Source organism: Platichthys flesus, chromosome 10, assembly GCF_949316205.1.
Source record: "Platichthys flesus chromosome 10, fPlaFle2.1, whole genome shotgun sequence".
Taxonomy (NCBI): domain Eukaryota; kingdom Metazoa; phylum Chordata; class Actinopteri; order Pleuronectiformes; family Pleuronectidae; genus Platichthys; species Platichthys flesus.
The window spans coordinates 14,442,012-14,462,008 of NC_084954.1; the positions used below are offsets into that span (position 1 = coordinate 14,442,012).

A 19,997-nucleotide genomic window follows, 5' to 3' on the forward strand; every position below is an offset into this window, starting at 1 on the left:
AATGGAAACCAACTCTGAGCGCTCTTTTACATTTAATGCTAAGAATTCAGTTGTGTAGAAAAACCCGATCATTTTTGGACCCCAAACCGTAGTCAGTCTCCAGTGAGTTAGGCTACATGATGATAGATGTCAAAAGATCAACTTATGTTGAAGACATTTTCAATCAAGGTAATACTTAGGATAGTGCTGTAAAACATACAGTATAACAATAAATCAACTAATCTCCACTTTCCAACTGTCTTCTTAGCTAATCTGAAGGAGCTGATCTCTCAGACGATGGTCAGCTGGGCCCAGGAGTGTCACATCCAGGACCCCGAGCTCGTCCGTAAGATGTTCAGCCTGCTGAGGAGACAGTACGACAGCATTGGTGAGCTACTCCGGGCCATGAGGAAGGCCTACACCATCAGCGCTGTCTCTGTGCAGGACACCATCAACCTCCTGGCCTCCCTGGGGCAGATCAGATCTCTGCTGTCTGTTCGCATGGGGAAAGAAGAGGAGAAGCTCATGATTGACGGACTCGGGTAGGTCGTCGGAGTTGTTTCCAACTTTTCTTGATTCTCACAAAATCCTCCTTTCAGATTAGAGTGATACAACATCCTGATACTTCTGTTTATGGCGTTTGTTTTGTATTATATTTTTGTTCTGTCTTTTTTCTCCCCAGCGACATCATGAACAACAAGGTGTTCTACCAGCACCCTAACCTAATGAGAATCCTGGGCATGCATGAGACTGTCATGGAGGTCATGGTCAATGTGCTCGGAGGAGACAAATCCCAGGTTTAACAACATCTATCTCTATATTTATCTTTACTTCCAAAGGCTCCCACAGCGCTCACAGCACCGCCACGCCAGAAATAATGTCGCTCACTTATAGAAATGCGCTTCAGTCCAGTAATGTGTGTTATCATTTGTGTGTGTGAAGTGTGGTCACGGGGTGAATGTGCATTAATGAAGACGTGGTCTCTATGGGTGGGCTTTCTCCTCAGGCTGTGACAGGGTTGAGGGCAGAAAGGGCAGAATGTGGCAGCCCGGCTGGCAGCGTGTGAAGGGCTCAGGCCTTTCAGACGTTAATTAGGAACAACACGTTATGCAGGAGGTCACTGCAGTAAATTCTGAATAATGAAAACAACTTCACAGAAACCACAACCACTAGTTATCACATCACATACGTATTTCCGATAATTTTGTGTTCACTGTTTGTAAATACATGAGATTTTCTGTCTTGGTTAGAATACAAGCAGGTCAGATTTTTGACCCTACTCAGTCTGTGTGTGCCACCCTACAGGAAATTGCCTTCCCCAAGATGGTGGCCAGCTGTTGTCGCTTCCTGTGCTACTTCTGCCGGATCAGCCGTCAGAACCAGAAGGCCATGTTCGACCACCTCAGTTACCTGCTGGAGAACAGCAGCGTGGGCCTAGGTGGGTACAGCTCTCGGTATCGGTCTTATTGACGATCAGCCCAGTGACTACTGACCCCACTTAGGAAAGTGGAGGACATGTACTTGAAAATGAAGATGTCACATGGTTGTTAAAACTGAGAAAAGGAGCCCAACATGTCTGTACAGCCGCCTCAGGCATGTATGAAAATCGAACTATAAAACCGACAGCATCCTCATTAAAATGTCCGACACACTTCTTGACATCACAGGACTTACTCTGCAGCTCTGAGCTCACACGCATTAGACTCACACCTTAGAAAACGTCTGTCTGTGTGTGTGTGTATGTGTGTGTGTATGTGTGTGTGTGTGTGTGTGAGGCTGGGAACACTGCAAATCGGCAAAGAGAGCGACTCATCTCTCATTCTGTTAGAAGATGGCGATGCCACAGTCTCAGTGAGCGCCCCGCTGGGCAAAGAGAGCGTCTCCACTGGATGCACACACACATATGCACCCACTCATGAAGACACACACACACACACACTTGTCAGATTGCTCATTAAACAGGTGATGACAAGTTATGTTATAGTATAAGCAATAACCCTGTGAAAAGGTTTTTTGATTTTCTCCCACTACAGTATAGGGTTAAGGACAGAGGATGTCACACCTTGTACCGATGGTTAAGTCCTATGAGGCAAATATTGATTTGTGAATACAGGCTATACATATATATGTTTATATAAGTTGATTGATTGATTGTAAAAACATTCATATGTGATATGACCACAGATGTGCCTAAAGCTCACCTGGTTGTGTTGGCCCCCGCGAGTGCAGAGGCTTGAGTCCTCCTGCAGCGGTCACAGGTTCTATTCCGCACGTCCTTTTGCTGCATGTCGTCAAGGCTCTCGCCCTCTTTCACACTTAATTAAAGGCCACAAATTACAAAGTGAAAACACCACCCCCTGCTGTTTGTTGAAACATTAACACAGACACAGGCTGGTTGTGTACAGATGTTAGATACGTTAGATGAGACCTTAAGCAGTTGAACCTGTGTGTATGTGCTTGGTTTTGCAGCTTCCCCAGCCATGAGGGGCTCCACTCCTCTCGATGTGGCTGCTTCCTCCGTGATGGACAACAACGGCCTGGCTCTGGCACTGGAGGAACCTGATCTAGACAAGGTACAACTTTTTATTTTGAGTCTTACAATTACTGTACACGTGCAGAACTGTTGAACAGATTAGATAGAATGAATAGATCAAATATTGCATGTGTGTTGGACAGTATGTGATGTAACGTAAGTGCTCTTCCTGCAGGTGGTCACCTACCTGGCTGGATGTGGTCTCCAGAGTTGCCCAATGCTTCTTGCTAAAGGTTATCCAGACATAGGTTGGAACCCCATAGAAGGAGAACGCTACCTTTCCTTCTTGCGGTTTGCCGTCTTCGTCAACGGTACATCTGCGGCTACCGTTTTCTGTCTCTTTCTTTCACTCCTTAACTCCCTTTTCTCTTAACGTGCAGAAAACACCTAAGGCAAAGTGCACCCAGAGTTTTACCTGAGGCTCTATATCAGCGCTAAAGAAAGTGGATGTGCTGATATTAAATATGTATCTCCCGGCTGCTCTGTATTTACTCACACTCATCCTTATGACCTGTTTGCCAGGTGAGAGTGTGGAGGAGAATTCCAGTGTCGTGGTAAAGCTGCTCATCCGTCGCCCCGAGTGTTTTGGACCGGCCCTGAGGGGAGAGGGAGGGAACGGCCTGTTGGCGGCCATGAAGGAAGCCATCAAGATCTCCGAGACCCCGGCGTTGGACCTGCCGGGCTCCGTCCAGGGATTCAGCTCTGACGTGTAAGCCAGCAAGATCCGGCGAAGCTCATCAAATCAATGCTGAGGATTTATCTTTAAGATTAGCTGTTCATCCCCCCCCAGGACGTGCGTCTTTGCTGTGATAACCTTCAAAGATATTCTCCCTGTTATCTTTACCTGTTCCTTTTCCACTCTCTGCTTTTCCCACCATTAGATCTGCCGACGGGGATGACGAGGAAGAAGTTGTTCACATGGGAAACGCCATTATGTCCTTCTACTCTGCGCTTATTGATCTTTTGGGACGTTGCGCCCCAGAAATGCATGTATGTGTTTTTCTGCAATTTTTAGTTTTTCAATGAGCTTTTTCTGAGATAGAATTTTTTTCATTTTCTCTTGTGTTTTGCTACCCTAGCTCATCAACAAGGGGAAAGGTGAAGCTCTGCGTATCCGTGCAATCCTGCGCTCTCTGGTGCCAACAGAGGACCTCGTTGGAATTATCAGCATACCCCTCAAAATGCCTGTCGTCAACAAAGGTAAGTGTACGCACCCCTTTAATTAGACATCCATCATGGTCCTGTCTTTCCAGGCTACAACAGAATGTCTCCCTCACATGCAGACGCAACGGGCATGAAACTCTGCACATTCGGTGCGAGGCGGAAAGCTTATTGATTTCGTTTCACTGCTCATGCCCTTTTAATCAGCACAACATTTTACTACACACTCCCATAGCTCTGAGTGAGCCCGATCATTTCAATAGCGAGCTGTCCTGCTCTATTGATTGATCTGCAAAAGCATGGAAAGACTTGCCTCTTAAATTTGCTGCTGTAAGCACCGGCACACAAACTCTGTCGGCTGGCCAAGAGCGTAGATGGCTCCAGAAACCTCTGATCCGCACGCTGCTGTAATCTGCCTCATGAAAACACCTGACTCCCCTGATTTTAAAAACAAAATAGCCATCATATGCTGTACCCCCATTCACTTTGTACTTCACTGCTTCACACCTGCCGTCTCTTCTTTTGACTCGATCTCTCTCAGACGTATCGGTGACGGAGCCCGACATGTCGGCCTGCTTTTGTCCGGACCACAAGGCCCCCATGGTGCTGTTTCTGGACAGGGTGTACGGTGTTGAGGACCAGAGCTTTTTGCTTCACCTGCTTGAAGTGGGCTTTCTGCTCGACCTGAAGGCTGCGGCCTCTCTGGATACGGTGAGTGAAGCAACACAGGGGTAGAAGTAATGAATGGTTTAAATCTGTAGCGTAAACTTCATCAGGGCAGTTCAGGATCAATAATATTGGGCAACCATTTATTCTAACTTCGCTGTTTATTTTCAAGTGATTAATGTAATTGTTCTTTACTCTAATTCATCAACAAAAGTAGGCTAAGGAAATACACTCCTCTTCAGTCAGCTTACGATGTAATTATCCAGTTTATGGTTTTACAACGTCTTTACCAGTCTAAAGTCAAACTAGCTAATGTCGACCCTGTGTTTGATCAATGCAGGCAAACAGCAGTCACCCTTTAAAATTCTGGTCCTGTCCAAAACGAAATAGTGTCTGGCAGTCAATATTTATCCAATTTGGAGTATCCACATATTAGTTGTCAGGCAAAAAAATCATATTCTATCTAAATGACTTATGGTGGAAGTTGAAAGATGAATTGGAAGTGGAACGATAAATCTCACACAATTTTTTAACAATGGATAAAAGACGATATACATCATTTGTCACATGAGAAGATTCGTTAAAAGGGTGTGCTCGGAAATTCTCAGATACATTGGAAGAGAAAATTGAAGCTACTGATAATGCAACTGTGTAACTCTACCCCTTTTATATTATATTAAGATATATATATTTAGCTATTCATTTGCAACTCCTAAATTTCTCTGTTTGGTTGTTTCTGTCAATGCATTACTTGATTTAATTTTGTTATTTTGCTTTGCACTTTGAGGTAATCTGTATGTAAATGTAATTGATTGGAAATCGATTCTACTTGTAAACAGGGATCCAGCTCTGTTGGAGCGGGAAAAGGGGGGGGGGGGGGACTTTGTGTCTTTGTTGAACTGTGTCAATGCCTACAAATATCCCCTTTTACAAATATAATGTCCCAACTGTCACGTCCTCCATGACCTTTGACCCCTGTCTTGCCACAGGAGGGGCTGTGCACCACGGAGACGGCCCTGGCCATGAACCGCTACATCGGCTCTGCCATGCTGCCCCTCCTCACCCGCTGTGCCCCGCTCTTCGCCGGCACGGAGCACCACGCCAGCCTCCTCGACTCCACCCTCCACACCATCTACCGCCTCTCCAAGGGCCGCTCGCTCACCAAGGCCCAGAGAGACGCCATAGAGGAGTGTCTGCTGGCTGTCTGCAAGTGAGGAGCATCAGGAACTCTCCATCAGTAGAATGAACTGTTTTCGCTGGCTTCTGTCTGGCTCGCGGTATCTCACCTGGCTGGGATCAACAGGAGATTTAATCAGCTTTCTTTGTTTACCTTCTGAAAATCCCTCTAAGGCTTTGTTACAAAAAAAACGGGTCAGAGTCTGAAGATGTTGCAGTTGAAGACAACCCTGGCTAACAGCGCTCTTATCTCTCTTTCACCATATTCTGCAGACACCTTCGTCCCTCGATGCTGCAGCAGCTCCTGCACCGCCTCGTCTTTGACGTGCCCTTGCTGACGGAATACTGCAAGATGCCGCTCAGGGTGGGCAACTATCTCCTCATTTAAAAAGCCTTTGTTATCTCTTACCTCACCTTTATCCCATTCTCCTTGTTGACTTGTCCGCAGGCCTCAGATTTAACACATTCCTGTCTGCCTCATCATCAGCTGGGTACTTTTAATCTCCGCCTTCTCAGACATGTTTATGCTTTTCCACCTGAGTTTATTAGATCATTAGAGAGCTACCAACAGCTTATTTCCACCTGCGCGAGTGCAGGTCGTCCTCACGTGTAATATTATCGGTGTTAACCTCTCGCTCTCACAGAAACACGCTCACAGGTGCACAGTTGTCCCTGTGGCGTTAATCATCTGGCATGGAAGTAGGCGGGAGCTCGAGGAGGGAAAACACGGAGATGAACTATGAATGTGATTACAGCCTTGTTGGCTCCACTGCTCTGCTCCGTCTCTCTGACCACAGGAGAGAAATAATGGAGGTGCAATAGATTGTGACTGCCCTGTGAAATGTATGACACACTTGTGCTTTACTTTCATGTTCACGTTTCCATTGTTGCGGAGTGCGGGAGAGCTGACCCCCTCTGTGCTGCTTTTTACTATGCACCCTCGGCCTGGTGCCAGTGTGCTGGGAGAACATGTCCAGGCTTCAGGCGTGTTGCCCGTCACTGAAAACCCTTTAAACTCTGCATATGCTCTGTATATTTAAACCCGTATATATTTATGACTTAACGTGTGTTTGCCCCTTGCTCTCTGTGTGTCCACCAGCTGCTGACCAACCACTATGAGCAGAACTGGAAGTACTACTGCCTCCCGTCGGGCTGGGGCAGCTACGGCACCGCATCGGAGGATGAACTGCTGCTCACCAAGAAAATCTTCTGGGGAGTGTTTGATTCTCTGTCACAGAAGGTGAGGAGCCACGTATGTTGCACAATTTTTTTTCTTTCTTTCTTAGAAGGATCCTTTGCAATCTTGTTTGAGGATCAGAGCCAGTGACTCAATTGTTAAAGGAAAATAAATTAAAATGCCATTAGCTAATGCATTTAATCAATGTGTTCTGCCTCTTCTGCTCTCCACATGGACTGTTCACCCGCAGGCAAACATATCCTGCTCAACCGTGATTGGTCAAAGTAGTCTTCAGATTTGCAATATTCACGGGCAGAATGTGTTTGTAGAGATAATTGTTGACGTTACCTTTCTCAGGGTCTCAGCAGGGTCTTTATTAGCATGCAGGGAACTCACTGTCACATGTCTTGTGTGTTTGGGATGTAGACTCAGCACATCCCTTTAAATGCACACTCATGAAAGTAGGCTGTGCCCGAAAGCATCAATATCTGGACAGACAATCATTGATCCAAACCCTCTCGCATACGGATTCTGCAGCTTTTAGAATGATTCTTCATTAACGTCTCTTCCACTGGCCCCTGCTACTCTCAGACTAGCGTGGCTGTATGGCTTATTTTTTCTTTAGCATATGTTTGTTAAATAAAAATGTGCAGAATGATACTATAAGGACATTTAATTTAACCACAACTTTCTTTATTTCTCTTCCCTTATAGAAATATGACCCGGAGCTGTTTAAGATGGCCATGCCTTGCCTCAGTGCCATAGCTGGAGCTTTGCCACCAGACTATGTTGATGCCTCCATTAGTTCGACTGTGGAAAAGCCTGTTTCGGTGGATGCTCAGGGCAACTTTGACCCCAAACCCATCAATACTGCTAAGTAAGCCACGTTGGAGCCAGATGTCAATGAGATACTGTATATGCACAGCTTGACACTTATGTGTCATACCTGTGATGAAGTACACAGCACGTGACTGCACTTGATTTTAGTATCATGCGTTTGTGACGCTGACAGATTGACTCACTCTTTTTCCAGCATTGCTCTCCCGGAGAAGCTCGAGCACTTTGCCAACAAATACGGCGAGCACTCTCATGAGAAATGGTCTGCAGAGAAGGTAAGGCCAAAGATAAGAGTCTCCGCCGGAGGGAAATGGGTATTAAATGGTGCATTGCTGCACTCGCAGTATCGTAAGAAAAGGAGAGGGCATTCATAATGTTTTGCCTTGAAGAAACACTGCACAGGACAATAATCAGCTGCAAAGCGCTTATGCTCCGTGAAAGTGAAAGAAATCAATTCAGATCAATATCTTAATATTTTTCTCCAGTATCTTAGCCCTGTTTCCTCTTGATGTTGCCTCCTTTTTCTTATGAATGTGAAAGATACTCAGAGCATGATGACAATAACTGCTCCCATGATCTCCTCTCCTCAAATGTTTGTTGTTTGTCAAAAAAAATGAAAAGAATCACAAGAGCTGAGAACAGCAAGAACTGAATGTACCGTGACTCCGTAGCGTGTTATGCTTGTTAAATCTCATACCCAGTTTTTCAGATCATAAATCTTGTCTTCTGATTCTGATGGCAGTAATGATCGCTGTCCCTCTTGTGCCTCCCTCTGTGCTCGTGTCTCAGGTGCTGCTGGGATGGAAATACGGAGACTGTGTCGACGAGAAGGCCAAGACCCATCCTCAGCTTAGGACCTACAAGGCTCTAACAGAGAAGGTGCATTGTGTCAGATGGTTTTATTTTAGTTTAATTTAGTTTATTCACTTAAATCCAAAATACATTACCGAAATGGAAATGTGCACGCGGAGTGTGGTAGAACTCAGGAAGGGCTCATGTGAAAACAACACCGAGAAGATATACAAAAGATAAAGTACAAAACATGCAACATCATCGATACAGGTTATATATACATTTTAAAGAGAAAATTTGACATACAGTAGTATAATGTATATATACCATAAATACATGTGAACAACGGAATTAAAAAGACAACATTTTTAAACAGCAGAACATTTCTAAGTCTTTTTTTGTACAAGGGAATCCAATACATGTACATTTTCATTCCAATATATGACATTAAATATAAAACTGACCTTGGGATGTTTCATACAAGATAGAATAAGATTCTTTGTTTAATTTTTATGTAGAATTGTGTATTGTTGTCAAAATTATATCGGAAAAGTGAGTTAAATCAGAGTTAGTATAGGTGCAGTGTGCTTGGTGCAATGTGCTGTTTATGAGGGAGAAGAACATGAAGCTCCTGGAGTAAATCTCTGTTTCTATGCTGCAGGAGAAGGAGATTTACAGATGGCCAATCAGAGAGTCCCTGAAGAGCATGCTGGCAATGAGCTGGAGCATCGACAGGACCAAGGATGGAGAGAGCATGTCTCTGCAGAGGGAGAACGAGAAAATGAGGAAGATATCTCAGACCTCACAGGTTTGAAAGAATACGCCTCAGGCACTGACATCGATGGTCTTTGTTGTGTTGGAAATGCAAACGCTCTTGTCACATCAGAGCATTAATTATCTGTTAAAGGTTTAAAGCTAAAGAGTGATATACAAGATGTATAATTCTCCAGAAAACCGTCCCCTCATGAAATCACATTTAAATTCACTAGATCTGGATTTTTATTTGGAGCTGCACAAAATTGCGCACAATATCAGTCCTGCATGCATCCCCCAAGCTGGTGGTAATCTATCGGTTGTTTTTCTGTAATCTTGTTTACAAACAAACAAACCAAAAAACAAATAGACACAAGTAAAACAGAACCACTTTGGCGGTTGACATTTGACAACAAGTCTTTGTTGCTTTCTTTTCTATTATGCTCAACTCTTAAACAATCATGATAATCGTAGGGATTCGTAGAGATCATGGACGTAATTGCAGTGTTTTAACACTATAAACCATAAAGAATTGGATATTATTTTTGTTACTAAATGCTTCTATAACTAGATGCTAATGACACAGTATATCTCACTTTTAATCTTCATCTATTTCAATATTTCCAGGCAAATGGGTTCAATCCGAGTCCGATAGACACCAGCACCGTGGTTCTATCCAGGGAGCTGCAGGTGAGTGACTCCATTTGTTCAGTTGTACTTTTATTCTCATCAAACAGTGTCAGCGCCTGCATATGTGATGACGAACTATATTTCCTGAATGTGTATGTAGTACTGTGGGGGGGTTGGGATTAGCTCCCTGGTCGACTGAGATTGACTGTTTGTCTCTCTTTGCCTCTGGTCCCAGGGGATGGTGGAGATAGTGGCTGAAAATTACCATAACATCTGGGCCAAAAAGAAGAAAAGTGACCTTGGAAGCAGAGGTGATCCTCGTGTGTGTGTGTGTTTGTGTTTGTGTGTGTGTGTGTGCACTCAGTAGAGACCACGGGCCTGTACTATGAAGCTGGTTCAACCTTCTCTGATTTAAAAAAGGCAGGTTTGACAAACCCTGGTTCAGTGACTTGGTGTTAAGCTACAAAGCTGGTTAAGATGTTGGTCTGTTCAATCCATGTTAAATGACATTGCATGTTCGCTTGCATAAAGATTGGTTTGGCAAAGCCATGCACCGTATTTCACAGAGTAAGAGTGCACGTGGATTCCGAGCGGATACGAAGAGATTAGAGTTTAACGTTGAAATGTGAAAGTGTTACAGCGAACAACTCCGTAGGTTTATTAATGCACATAACTGACACAGTACATTCATAAGAGAAGTGAGTGTTACTTTCACATGTTTTCTAGTTTTGTTTTGCTTATATTTTTTGACATGTATATGAACATTGATTATGTGAAATCAATGAGGATACTTGAATTACCATCTACACATGCACACCGTTTCTGAAATCGAGTCACTGATAATGAATTCAGATATTCTCTCTACCGCACTGAGGCACTTAGACTGTCTGTGTATGATGCTGTTGAATAAATTACTTACTTGATTCTAACAAAGCTTTAAGCTGCAACCACAATGAAAAATTCACCTGCAGTGAATCATTATGAATTATAAAAACATTCTATCAAGTGATCTGTATGAGATTTCTTTGTAAATTGCCTAATCACAATACATGAAACTGGATCCACTCGATCTCCATCATCACCTTCCTGTTCACGTCTTTTTATTGGGTTCTCACATTTCCATGATCATATAATTGCCCTCATGTTCTCATGGGGCTTTGACGGTATCAAACCTTACCTCCTTTCGTCGTACTGGTTGACCAAAACTCTGAAGTCCCGAAGGCCCTATAGATGGATATAGTCACCTGTGTATGTGTGTGTGTGTGTTTTCAGGTGGAGGAACACACCCTCTGCTGGTGCCCTACGACACCCTGACAGCCAAGGAGAAGGCTCGTGATCGAGAGAAGGCTCAGGACTTTTTCCGCTTCCTGCAAATCAATGGCTACAGCGTCACAAGGTCAACAGATGTGAAACGCCACCGAATACTTTATCATTTTTATGTGTTGCACAAACTCAACACGACCTCCTAACTTGTCCATTCAATAGATGTCAGTGGTCAGGGGAGTCCTTTATCAAATCAAATGTTATTTATAGCCAGAGTCTTATTGTGCTGCAGAGGATTGAAGGACCTGGAGCAGGATTCTTCGTCCATGGAGAAGAGGTTCGCCTATCGCTTCCTCAAGAAGCTGCTCAAGTATGTCGACTCAGCGCAGGAGTTCATCTCCCATCTAGGTATGATGATATCACACATGAAGAAACATATCTGTGGTTCCTTTTTTTAACTCAATATAAAAAAATGCAATTTCATGTTTTTTTTTTATCCAGAGTCCATGGCTGCCAATGGAAAAACCGACAGGTCCCCTCATGAACAAGAAATCAAGTTTTTTGCCAAAGTAAGAAAGTGATACAAATTCATCTACACCTCAAATAACATTCTCACCATTCACTGGTGTCACCATCTCTGTCCTTGTTCAGGTTCTACTCCCCCTCATCGACCAGTACTTCAAGAACCACTCGCTCTACTTCCTCTCCTCCCCTAGTAGGAGCCTGAGCAGCAGCGGCTACGCCTCCAACAAGGAGAAGGAGATGGTCACCAGGTAGGGGCTCACAGAATGACCCATAGCAGCAGAAGCAGCATGACAATTCAATCTTTTACCACCCTCAACTCAAAATCTTAATCCCTAACGATCTTAATTCCTCATCTTCTCTCCAAGAATTTACTGATTCTCTGATTTCCTCCCCTCTTTCTAATCGTCATACCTCCAGCCTGTTTTGTAAACTGGCAGCTCTTGTCAGACATAGGATTTCACTCTTTGGTAAGCTGATCAATACTGACTGCTCAGAAATGTGTATGTGTGTGAATGTGGACGTTGGTATTCGTCATTTTTCATGTCTGGGGTTTGTTCACGTGGTTTAAGTGCTCAACAAACATTAAATGTTGTAAATTTGATCTGTAAATTCGCAGAATACAGGCAACTTTATATTATGTTATATCATTTTCTATCTAAACACTCAACATTTACTGGGGGTTATACGTAGCTTTAGGCTCAATTCAGATCATAACATTGCTTGAGAGGTAGTGACAGCACATAGATGTATATTATATTAACTGCCTTTGTGTTTGATGGTGTCTTGTAGGGAGTGACTCCACCACCATGGTGAGCTGTCTGCACATCCTGGCGCACACTCTGGACACCAGGTGGGTACACATATGACTGAGCTCAAAACCCAGAGCAAACTCTGCTCAAAGTCCGGATAAGTGTCCAGACAGTTTCATGTTAAGTCCCCCTTGGGCCTTTTATACAATAACAGACGTATTTTCATGAAAAATAAGCAGCCAACACAATGAGTATTTCCACTGCAGTAGACAAATGCCAGTTTGTGAAAAACAGACTTGGACAGCCGGGGTTAGTGATGTCACAAACCTAAGGAACCAATCCAGTCATCTTGTGGGTGGGGCTCAGTAGCTAGAAAAGGCTCCTCAACTACAGGTGAGGCGTAAGCAGGGTGGGCGTCATATTAGCATATTCATAGATTCCAGTTACAAAATGAGGAGGAAGGTGAAGAGTTAAATTTAAACCATTTTGAGGATATAGGGAGAGTTCTTTTAAAGGACAAACCTTTTGAAATGTAATCGAGAGGAACAAAGAGGAGCTTGAAGAGGGTCTAATAAGCTACTGCAGCGGGACCTTGAATGAGAAAAATGAAATGTTAACATAAGCCCTCAGTTTGATAAAGACTGTGCTTTAATGTTAAAAATGTGAGAAGCCTAGTCTTTTTTTTCCAGTGCAAAGCTCTGTCTATGAATCTAACCTCCTTAGGATCCTCAAGTGAAGCATATTTGTCACAAATTTTTTCCTTTGGCCGATTATTACTCCCGTGTCTCATGGGAGGCCCTGGCATTAACAAAGAGCATCCGCTGGCATTTCAATAAGTACAAGCAAATTTCATGCAGCAAATGTTGCCCAAGGCTTATAGTGTTCTTCAGAGAGAATGTACTGTTTGTTAATGCAGCGCGCACCTAATGAGGCTAAATCATCAGCGTGTTATTGTGTCTTATTTGTGCTAAGGAGCTACAGCTGATGCCCACAGACTCTGCCCTTGATTTCTCTATCCTGTTGGGGCACATCAGGGCTCCACAATGGTTTATTCATTCAGCAAAGTTATGAACTGTGAATATAGAGCATGGACGGACTAATCATATTAATGGCGTTGTGCTATTTCAGTGTCGTACGGTGTTTCTGGGCTCTAATGTTTCTACAGTGTCATCAGATAAATCATTTATGTTTCGGTGTAAGGGCGCTCAGCCTGTCTCATATTTCATGACTAAAACCTTAATAGACTGAGAGTGAATTAATCACACATGTGAGCGTCTCCTCCTGCTGGTGAACAGTGTCGTCCTTTGCATACCAAGGGTTATCCAGTGGTTTATTATAGCTCCTTATTATATCTCCTCACCTGGCTCCAGTCATTTATCACGCTCTCTTTCCCTCCCAACAGGACGGTGATGAAGTCGGGCTCAGAGATGGTGCGGCTCGGCTTGAGGACGTTCTTCGAGAACGCCGCAGAGGACCTGGAGAAGACGTTCGAGAACCTGAAGCTGGGGAAGTTCACTCACTCCCGCTCGCAGATGAAAGGGGTTTCGCAGAACATCAACTACACCACCGTGGCTCTGCTCCCCATCCTAACCGCTCTGTTCGAGCACATCACTCAGCACCACTTTGGAGTGGACCTGCTGTGTGAGTCCTGACAGAAAGATCAAGCATCTGAGAGACTGATACAAAAACTATTTAACAGGGTGGTCGATGCGTGTTGCGTATTGCCCGGGAGTGTTTCTCCATGGTATTCATTTTGGATCTGATTGGTCAGGGGCGTTTGTGTGGGGGGACAACAACTCAGCAGTAAAGAACTGTATGCTTGTTGCATGAAAGTGCACTAAGCAAAATCTGAATCCACAGAGCTAATGCTGGCGCAAGCCTGCCTCATGAAGACGGTAAAATCTTTATGGATGGCCACTGACTTGGACAGGATTTCTACCGATGCTACTAATGGTTAATTTGATATAAACTGAGGATCCAATGACTTAGTATTACCATCTATTTGAATGATACATTTCAAACATTGAATATTGGATTGAATATTTTCACATTTCTTTGAATAGTACGATGAATGCCAATATTGTGAGTTTGATCTCAATATAGGCCATAGCTTTGGCAAATACCCCAGAGGTGGGACTTAAATAGGATTATCTTATCTTAATACATCCCATTGCAATACTGGGTGTCTTTAAATTAATAAATCATTGTGTTTGTTGCAAATAATAAAGTTTTTCTATTTGTGTTTTTTTTTCAGTGGATGATGTCCAAGTGTCCTGCTATCGAATTCTCACCAGCCTCTATGCACTGGGCACTGGAAAAAACATCTACGTAGAAAGGTATCCGAGCTTGAGTATTCTGTAAAATGAATTAAACCTCACTGAAGACACCCACTGATGTTCAGAGCAGCTCTCACCCCCTCTCCCCCTCTGTGTGTCCCACAGACAGCTGCCTGCTCTCGGTCACTGTCTGGCCACCCTGGCTGGGGCCATGCCTGTGGCCTTCTTGGAGCCTATGCTCAACAATTACAACCCCTGCTCGGTTTTTAATACCAAGAGTGCCCGAGAACGAGCCAGTGAGTCATATGCACTTATTCTGAAATAAGAGTTGATAATGAGTAGTGGTCTGAGCAGACTAAGCAGACAGCTTACGCAGGGAGAATAAGGTTCTTTCTCTACCTCAGTCCTATTCTGCCTGAGCATGAAAATTGAAAAATGTTACTCTAATGACATAGACGTAGTTTGAATTACATATAAATCATCGGTGGTATTTTTAGTCTTAGGTATACCAGACTCGGTGGAGGACATGTGTCCCGGGATGCCGCGCCTGGAAGGCCTGATAAAGGATATCAATGACATGGCTGAGTCGGGGGCGCGGTACACAGAGATGCCTCACGTCATCGAGGTGGTGCTGCCCATGCTCTGCAACTATCTGTCCTACTGGTGGGAGAGGGGCCCCGAGAATCAGCCGGCCAGCGGGGGCAGTGTCTGTTGCACCACCGTCACCTCGGAGCACCTCAGCCTCATCCTGGGCAACATCCTCAAGATCCTCAACAACAATCTGGGCATAGATGAGGCCTCGTGGATGAAGAGGATCGCAGGTGGGCATGAGGTTACTGTAACAGCTCGTGATAGGACAGAATGAACGAGTGCAATTTCTCTTATGATCCCATATTGGTCTAAATAACCCACAAATTTAACAGTTTATTCCCTGGTCCTTACTGCATCCATTCCACCAGTTTCACGGCAATCTATCATGTACTTTTAGCGTAATATTGCTTAAAAACAAACACATAGACGCACCACCAAACAGGGGTGAAAACATCCCCTCGTTGATGCGGGTAAATAAAATGATGTTTTTTCTCTGTTTTGCGATTCAGTGTACGTGCAGCCCATCATCAGCAAGGCCCGTGCTGACCTGCTGAAGAGCCACTTCCTGCCCACGCTGGAGAAGCTGAAGAAGAAGACGGTGAAGGTGGTGGCTGAGGAGGAGCTGCTGAAGGCCGACAGTAAGGGAGACACCCAGGAGGCCGAGCTGCTCATCCTGGACGAGTTTGCCATCCTCTGCAGGGACCTGTACGCCTTCTACCCCATGCTCATCCGCTACGTGGACAACAACAGGTTAGCTCTCTGACGATGCTGCATATGATGGGATTTATTTAAAGGTGTGTTCGGGGGGGGGGGGGGGTGCTCATGGGGCAGGTGTTAGTATTTACGGGGGATGAAAAAGGTGCAAATGTCTCTGTAGTGATGTGTCTCTGCCGCTGCAGGTCCAGGTGGCTGAAAGAACCAGACGCTGACTCCAATGAGCTGTTCAGAATGGTGGCTGAGATTTTCATCCTCTGGTGCAAGTCACATGTGAGTTCCTTCATCTCCAGTTCACACATTTTAAACTACGAAAAAAACAGAAGGGCTTTGTCAATTAGATTATGTTTTATTTCCTGTCTTTCTCCAGAATTTCAAAAGAGAGGAGCAGAACTTTGTGGTTCAGAATGAAATTAACAACCTTTCCTTCTTGACTGGAGATAATAAAACAAAGATGTCAAAGGTAAGTTTTATATATTACATCTAATCACTTATACATCTTGATTTTCTTATCATTGAGCGTCAACCATCTCCTTCTTGCATTAGTGCTATGGCAGCAAGATCTAGAACTAAAAAGATTCATGACATCTTTCACCATTTTCTCTGCCATACTTAATGTGTACATACTATGCTAATACATTAATATGTAAAAGGACAATCTTTGAGCGACAACATGAATGCACACTAAACGGTGCTCATTTGCGATAAACAGTGCACATCCATGGGAGGTGTAGTGTGCTCTCTTATTCTCTTCCTCTATCTCTATCTGCCTTTTCTTTCTGTGTCTTCCAATGTTTCTATCAGTTGTTTAAGGAAGACAAAGTGTGACAGTGCATTAGCTGCATAAACCAGCTTATTGGCTTATGTGCTCCTGTTGCCAAGCAGAAAAAAACAACAATTTGTGCTATACAGTCGTCTGTAGTTGATTTATATGTTACTTCACCTGATTATCTATGAAATGGTAACTTTGGTCATTCCTCATTGCATCTGGAGTAATGAAGCCCTTCTAAACAAACCATGTGATTACATTCCACTGCTGGGTTTGCAGGTGATAGATTGTGGTTACTTTGTGTGTTGGCCGATTGTTACCTCTACCTGTTCTATAATCTACTGTAGTTAATGTGTGATAAGACTGTGTTTGGGTTTATATATATATACAGATATATTAATTTGGAAATCCTTATTTTTGTATTTTTATCAGATGCCTTAATGTGGATTTTGTCCATCACTGGTAATGTCAGTAACGCTCTAACAGAGGGAATCTGCTTTTCAGCTCAGGTGTGAGACGTCTGAACACTTCAGTCGCCTCTTGCTTTACTTTAAATACAGTATGAGATGAGTGCTCCTTCTATGAAATAAATATACTTAAATAATACTTTATAAAGGGGGACCTTTTCCGTTACCTGAAAACACCAGCTTATTAAACACTCATAGATTTTTAATTCACCTTTCAAAGCTGTCTGAGGTTATAGTCTTACTTTATTTCAGTCTGGAGGACAAGACCAGGAGAGGAAACATAAGAAAAGGCGAGGTGAGTTCTACTCTATCCAAACCTCGCTGATCGTAGCTGCCTTGAAGAAGATGCTGCCAATCGGCCTCAACATGTGCACGCCGGGGGACCAGGAGCTCATATCTCTGGCCAAGACTCGCTACCTCCTGGTGAGAATGTTATCTTACGCTGGCCACACATTTTACTGGGATCGTATGACTCTCACACGAGAATACATTTAAAAAATAACAATTTACCAGATACATTTTTAAATGAGAATTTTAAAATTACACTGTTGGGTAACCTTTATTTTATTCTGTCTCCTGTTGTTCAACAGAGAGAGACAGATGATGAGGTCAAAGACCACATCCATCAGAATCTGCATCTCAGAGAAAAGGTGAACAGGTTGAGATCAGTAATTCTGTCAGTTATTATTAGCTCCCATACACTATAGGCTGGTATTTGACGTCTTTCTTTGTAACACACCCCCAGTCGGAGGACCCTGCAGTGAGGTGGCAGCTAAACCTCTACAAGGATATAGTGATGAGGAGCGAGGGCCCTCCTAACCCTGAGAGGGTGGTGGACCGGATCCAGAGGATCTCTGCTGCGGTCTTCAACCTGGAGCAGGTCAGGCTTTAACATTCACTCTTCTGAGCTGAAAAATTAAACTTGGGGTGCATTATGCCGTGAAAGACATACATGGAATATAAAGGTACTTAAAATACAGGATCACCAGACATGCAGGCACATTCAGATTCAGGATGAGCCACTAGAGGAAAAAAACGGTCTGCCGGATAATTTTATTCTCTGTGGTTTGTCTGGTTGACAGTGACAACCAATGCATTGATTGATTGATCATCTTAACTGTGACTTCTTCTGCTCCCATTAGGTGGAGCAGCCCCTGAGATCCAAAAAGTGTGTTTGGCAGAAGCTACTGTCCAAGCAGAGGAAGCGAGCGGTTGTGGCCTGCTTCCGCATGGCTCCACTCTATAATCTACCAAGGTATTATTGTTTACTGTTACATCTACAGAGTTTACTCTTCATCTTCTCCTTTTTTTAAATCTCAAATGATGCAACAGCCTAATAATCATGAAACCTGAATTTATTAAGCACTTCTCTAGTCTTGTCGACCCTCAAAGCTCTTTACAGTAAAAGTCACACACACATTTATACACTTCATGCCATTATATGCTGAACTTTGTCTTGCAATCTCCATTCATACATCGTCAGGGGCAATTTAGGGTTCAGTATCTTGCCCAAGGACACTTCAGAAGGCATCCTGGAGCAGCCGGGGATTGAACCGGCCCCAGGAGAGAGCTCCCTGCGCCCTATCTATGTCCCCATCTATGTTTGCCAGTCAAATACCGCCCAACACACTCTCTTCTTCTGCTTGTGTGTGGCTCATGAATCTAATTTTTCTCTTCCTTGGTTCTGACCCTGGATTAATGCACAGCCCCCCCTCCCTCGCTCCGTTTGTAGGACAAATGTCTGGCCCGCAGCTGTTATCAAGATACAGGGAAGAAAAAAAAGGGGCCACTAGCAATTTCATGCCCTGCTGCTCTGTAACTCAATCACCAGGAGCCCGGCAGAGAGCTACAGTCGGGAGGAAAACAATTATTAGGCCCAACCTGGAGGTGGTCATCTTCAATATGGGCTCAGACAATGCAGCCCGCCTCCCTGACAGCATGACTCATTTAGTCAGAGTTGTTGACAGTGAAATATGACACAGCACAGCTAATAATTACCTGACAGTATTTACAATGCAGACACAGCTGATTGTTTTGTAATTGGAATGATAAATGTCGGAGGGATGGGTGTGAAGCTTGAGGATGATGTCGACCTTTCCTGGGTTTCACGCTTTCGGATGTCGTCTCTTTCACTTTTCTGTCTCTGTTCAGCCTGTCTTCTCTCCTCAGTGTCACTCTCACCATGTTGTACCTCATCCCCTCAGGCACAAAAATAATAATTACTTCCTGAATGCCTACCGACATATGTGGCTGGAGATAATGCATGAGAACGCAGACAATGACAGTCTGCTCTCCATGCTGACGGTAACGTAGCGCTGATGTGACGTCGCCACTGTTTGACCTTGCATACCTGTCTTCTAACCTTCCCCTTCGCTTTCCTCCAGGCACGGGTCTATGCTTCAACATTTAACACCCATATATTTCCCCTGGTGTTTCCACTGGTCCATATCTGTACAGTGATGCATCAAGATTGATACAAAAATGAAAGAAAAATAACTTGCTGTTTTTTGAGATGAGAAAATCGATTCCACCTTTTTGTCTTACTGCTTACTGTGAGGCTGCAGCCAGGAGGTGGTTACCTAGCTTACTTAGCTTAGCATAAAGACTGGAACCAGGGGGGGAAAGCTAGCCTGCCTCTATCCTAAGTGTACGTTTTGGTTTTGCAAGGGTTTTTTGTGATGAACTTTTTCTGGATCATGTGCACTCACTTTCTACGGTTGTGTCCTCACTGTGAGCCCGTTTCAAATCTTTATGCTAAGCTAACTCTCCTGGCTGTAGTTTCACATTTAGCTTAAATAGTGCGATATTCCTTTTCTCACTCTCCGCAAAAACATAAAGATAGAATATTCACTTAAATGCCAAACTACTGTTGCAGATACATGCCTGCTTTATGTTCTCACTGTGCAGATCCTTCAGACTGTATAAAAACATGGAAAAAT

The 19,997-nt window shown here is 43.9% G+C and overlaps 2 protein-coding genes across 2 annotated transcripts; both read left to right on the forward strand.

Moving 5' to 3' along the window:
• The first annotated feature begins 253 nt into the window (after positions 1-253).
• Positions 254-11,744, forward strand: LOC133962056 (ryanodine receptor 3-like). The gene is made up of 22 exons (XM_062397491.1): positions 254-521; positions 662-776; positions 1,285-1,417; positions 2,449-2,552; positions 2,688-2,823; positions 3,035-3,221; positions 3,394-3,502; positions 3,592-3,712; positions 4,215-4,384; positions 5,329-5,549; positions 5,789-5,879; positions 6,615-6,755; positions 7,406-7,569; positions 7,726-7,804; positions 8,319-8,408; positions 8,983-9,129; positions 9,702-9,764; positions 9,940-10,015; positions 10,977-11,100; positions 11,260-11,375; positions 11,469-11,536; positions 11,619-11,744. Exons 1-22 carry the CDS (start codon positions 277-279, stop codon positions 11,742-11,744), a joined length of 2,826 nt encoding a protein of 941 aa, XP_062253475.1. The 5' UTR covers positions 254-276.
• Positions 11,652-19,371, forward strand: LOC133962057 (ryanodine receptor 3-like). The gene is made up of 14 exons (XM_062397493.1): positions 11,652-11,740; positions 12,282-12,342; positions 13,644-13,882; positions 14,496-14,577; positions 14,683-14,813; positions 15,015-15,338; positions 15,618-15,858; positions 16,008-16,095; positions 16,193-16,285; positions 17,311-17,481; positions 17,649-17,708; positions 17,804-17,938; positions 18,201-18,313; positions 19,263-19,371. The coding sequence occupies exons 2-14, from the start codon at positions 12,299-12,301 to the stop codon at positions 19,369-19,371; spliced, it is 1,830 nt and encodes a 609-aa protein (XP_062253477.1). The 5' UTR covers positions 11,652-11,740; positions 12,282-12,298.
• Positions 19,372-19,997: the final 626 nt, after the last annotated feature.